At 44.8% G+C, this 4,669-nt stretch overlaps 1 protein-coding gene across 1 annotated transcript in view; it reads left to right on the forward strand.

Annotated features, from left to right (window-relative positions):
- Positions 1–4,181, forward strand: part of LOC133663270 (creatine kinase, testis isozyme-like) — a 13,151-nt gene extending 8,970 nt beyond the window's left edge. The window contains exons 2-8 of the mRNA XM_062067623.1: positions 307–494; positions 579–733; positions 810–942; positions 3,204–3,375; positions 3,443–3,566; positions 3,634–3,823; positions 3,898–4,181. Coding sequence (XP_061923607.1) covers positions 317–494; positions 579–733; positions 810–942; positions 3,204–3,375; positions 3,443–3,566; positions 3,634–3,823; positions 3,898–4,076 — 1,131 coding nt within the window. The 5' untranslated portion in view covers positions 307–316 and the 3' untranslated portion in view covers positions 4,077–4,181. The remainder of the gene's footprint in view (positions 1–306; positions 495–578; positions 734–809; positions 943–3,203; positions 3,376–3,442; positions 3,567–3,633; positions 3,824–3,897) is intronic.
- The last annotated feature ends 488 nt before the right edge of the window (positions 4,182–4,669 follow it).

A 4,669-nucleotide genomic window follows, 5' to 3' on the forward strand; every position in this document is an offset into this window, starting at 1 on the left:
CTGAAAAAAGTTTGGCCGCCCCTGGTCTAATAGGTCCCGATCATACAGTTTATTATGTCAGTGTTGTTGCTCGCCCGGCACATCTCCACCAACCTCGCTTTAGGGAAGGTTCTCCCAACAATCTGTGCCTCACATTCTATGATAGACTCTGCCTCACGTAAAGTTTTGCCGTGTTTTGGCTATAACGTGATAAACACGGTCACGTCAGTGATGTTTTCATGTGACCGGAGAGTAGGAAGGTTAGCCAAACACACCATGTCTTAAGAGTTTTGGCGGGTTCCGCTGGTAACGTTCGAATGTGTTCAGCTCCGAAGGAATGTCCAACCGCAAGGCAAGAGGGCTGTCAGCCGAGGATGAGTTCCCAGATCTCAGTCAGCACAAGAACCACATGGCCAAGTTCTTAACTCAAGACATGTACGTCGCGTTGAAGCAGAGGTCTACCCGCAGTGGCTTCACCATAGATGGTGTCATTCAAACCGGAGTAGATAATCCAGGTACCTTTCTCCTATTTCCAACCTCAAATCCCAGTACTTGGACTCTTATTGGGAGTGACAGGTTGCTCTCAATTAAATGCGCAGGTCACCCCTACATCATGACCGTGGGCTGCGTGGCTGGAGACGAGGAGTCGTATGAGGTCTACAAAGAGCTCTTTGACCTCGTGATTGAGGACCGACATGGAGGATACAAACCCACAGACACCCACAAGACTGACCTCAACCCGGACAACCTTGTGGTACGGCACAGGATTCAAATGTTTCAACGTCAATATTGAGATTTGAACCATTTATAATCTGATGCATGTTCCTAAGGGGGGTGACGACTTGGACCCCAACTACGTCATGAGTTCCCGTGTCCGAACAGGGCGCAGCATTCGGGGCTTCTGCCTGCCGCCACACTGCAGCAGAGGGGAGAGACGTGCTTTGGAGAAGATCGCCATTGAAGGTAAAAGCGTAAGAATAAGTTTTACTGAGGTTTATTTTAACCTCAAGGCCTTAGTGGCCACATGCGTGGACAGCACCTTTTAGCTCTTATTTCCAAAATTGTGTACACTACTGAATTGGGGTATTATGCCGCTTATGTGGCCATTTATACTGCTATCTGGTGGTGTCAGAAGAGTATAACATACAATGGAATTTGGAAAAAAGTGTAAAAATAAAAATTAGCATGTCACTACACATGAAGTACACGTTTGTGTACTTATGGACTAGTACATCATATCAAAAAATGGTTTTTAGTTTTTATTCTAATTAGGGTCCAATAAGCCCAAATAGCAAAGAGAAATAAAAAAAGGCATGTAAACAAACAGTTTGGGCCTTAAGAGGTTTAAGGAAACAGGCACTTTTCAAAATGTCGCCCATCATTCACCATCCCTATTTTCATGAGATGAACACTTCCCGTAATAAAAAGTAAGCTACCACATTGCTGGTATTGATGATTGACCTGTTCAACATTCAAAAAACTTTTATATTTGCGCACTTTAGTAAACCTTCCTTCCTGACGACTTCCAAGAGTGTGCTGGCTGGCAAGTTAGCCAGCCCAGGCTTTTAGCTCGGTGGTTAGCACACTCGTCTGTCATGCGGACGACCAAGGTCCGCATCCCTGTGCGGGTTCCATAAAGGCAGGGGGCCAAACCACCTCTTTTGGGTGGTGCCGTGACCCGGATTAGAGTGAGGTTACATTGGAGTGAGCAACAAATAGCGAGCCAGTGTGGCTGGGCCGCGTGTACGTTTGCAAATCTCACACCCCGACGACCTCGAGTGTCATGGGGACGACCAAGGCTTCCGGCCCCTTGCAGAATGGGATAAATAGTTACACCTGAGTTAGTGTAAAAGAGGCCAACCAGTGTGGGGGGCCGTGTGTTCGTTAGTAAACCTCAAACACCGACATCAAGAGTGTGCTGGCTGCCGAGTTAGCCGACCCAGTTGAAATTCGGACGACCGGGGATGGGATAAAGGCATGGGGCTGAACTACCTGGGTTACAGTGGTGCTGTGACCCGGATAAGAGTGGTTTATTGGGGTAAGCAATAAATGGCCGGGTGCCGAGCTAGCCAGCCCAGTAGTCATGTGAACGACCAGGGTTTGCAACCCTGTGCAGAAAGGGATAAATAAGCAGGGGCATGAGCCACCTGGCCTACAATGGTGCCGTGACCCTGATGAGAGTAAGGCTTCGGGGAGTGAGTTTAACAGGACAGCCAGTGTGGGTGGGCCATGTGTACGTTAGTAAACCTCAAAATCTGAGGTTACATATACATGCTGTAACCATAGAGTAGCCGGCACTTTCTTGATAACATGTAATAGTTACAGTACTTTGGTCATTTCATGCATTAGCAAAACTTACTTCCTGGGCGCATAGAAAGTATCGCTACAATATGTATGTATATATGTACAGTACAGGCCAAAAGTTTGGACACACCTTCTTATTTCAATGCATTTTCTTTATTTTCATGACTATTTACATTTTAGATTGTCACTGAAGGCATCAAAACTATGAACACATGTGGAGTTATGTACTAACAAAAAAAGGTGAAATAACTGAACATGTTTTATATTCTCGTTTCTTTAAAATAGCCACCCTTTGCTCTGATTACTGCTTTGCACACTCTTGGCATTCTCTCGATGAGCTTCAAGCACACCTGTGAAGTTAAAACCATTCAGGTGATAACTCTTAAAGCTCATTGAGAGAATGTGCGAATACTGATTACTGTTTTGAAGAAACTAGAATATAAAACATGTTTTCAGTTGTTTCACCTTTTTTTGTTAAGTACATAACTCCACATGTGTTCATTCATAGTTTTGATGCCATCAGTGACAATCTACAATGTAAATAGTCGCATTGAATGAGAAGGTGTGTCCAAACTTTTGGCCTGTACTGTATATATGTTTATATATATATATATATATATATATATAATATATATATATATATATATATATATATATATATATAATATATATATATATATATACATCATGGTTGGGTCAGTTTGCGTCTCAGTTCCGATGCGGCTAATATATAAAAACATGGTGTGGCTTATAGTCTGGAAAATATGGTTTATGGAAGCTTCAGTTGAATCTGTTAAGTGGTAGCCTCCCCAAGACATTGGATAGCATTTCTCTGGCATGTCTACTTATTTATGAAATGACTAAGGTGTTTCCTCTTGGATTGGTGTGAGCTCCAGGAGTAAATGTTTCTCTTCCTGTAGGTCTGGGTGCTCTAACTGGAGAGATGACCGGAAAATATTACCCCTTAAAGTCCATGTCAGATGCAGAGCAGCAGCAGCTGATCGACGACCACTTCCTGTTTGACAAGCCCGTCTCCCCTCTGCTGCTGGCCTCCAGGATGGGCCGTGACTGGCCTGACGGCAGAGGCATCTGGTGAGTAGAAGTTTCTGAATTTCTTCTGAAATGAAAATTATACTCATGGCATGTGTACTTTTGAAAGGCACAACGAGAGCAAGACTTTCCTGGTGTGGGTGAACGAGGAGGATCATCTGCGTGTGATCTCCATGCAGAAAGGTGGCAACATAAAGGAAGTGTTTACCCGCTTCTGCACTGGACTCGGAGAGGTTTGTGGAAGTTCATGTCAAGGGAAAAAAAACACTTGAAATCTTACGAATGAATGCGGTCTTGTAGCTGGAAGCCAAGTTCAAGGAGAAAGGTCACGTCTACATGTGGAGCGAGCACCTGGGCTACATCCTGACCTGCCCCTCCAACCTGGGCACTGGTCTGCGTGCAGGCGTGCATGTAAAGCTGCCAAACATGAGCAAGCACCCTGAATTTGAGGAGGTTCTCAAGAGACTGCGTCTCCAGAAACGTGGAACCGGTACTGGCCGCTTCCTCAATTGCTTGTAAGAACGCAAAAGGAGCACATATTTAACGAACTGGTTTGTCCACCAGGTGGAGTGGACACTGACGCTGTGGGTGGTGTGTTTGACATCTCCAACGCTGACCGACTGGGCTTCTCTGAGGTGGAGCTGGTGCAAATGGTGGTTGACGGTGTCAAGGTGCTGGTGGATATGGAGAAGAATTTGGAGAAGGAAGAGCCCATTGATGATCTGATGCCCAATCAGAAGTAGAACCACTTAATAATTCCCCTACTTAAATTAATAATGGAATGCAGTTTCTATCCCTTTACTGTTTTAGCTCTTCCATAAGTTTGAAATAAAATGTGGCTGGTCGGATATTTGAAGTTTTTAATGTCTCGTGATCATCAAATGTTTTTAAGGACTAGAACAGGACATGACTTTATTTATCCCACAATTGGGAAATGATGTGGTTGAAGTGAAGATACAAAATGTAAGGCAAAAACAAGAGGCAAACACACAAAACAATACATTTCAGCAACAACTGCTATTTCCATCCATCCATTTTCTACCGCTTGCCCCTTTCAGGGTCGCGGGGAAGCATTTCTACTACTGAAGTAATACAATGAAAACCAAGAAATTAGCAATAAATACATATTGCGCACATACGATTGCGATCAACACCCACATACACTGCAGTGGCCTCTGGTGCGCCACATCTGCTGGTGGGGGCCAGCATGGTCAGAAAGTAACAGACCCAACAAAGCAACATCTGACTCCATCCCAGGCTGCCCACCACCCCCCCCAGCATGGTCAGATAGGAACAGACCCAACAAAGCAAGTAAAGGCTCCCCCAAGGCAGATCC

This window comes from Entelurus aequoreus, linkage group LG13 (assembly GCF_033978785.1).
Source record: "Entelurus aequoreus isolate RoL-2023_Sb linkage group LG13, RoL_Eaeq_v1.1, whole genome shotgun sequence".
NCBI lineage: Eukaryota > Metazoa > Chordata > Actinopteri > Syngnathiformes > Syngnathidae > Entelurus > Entelurus aequoreus.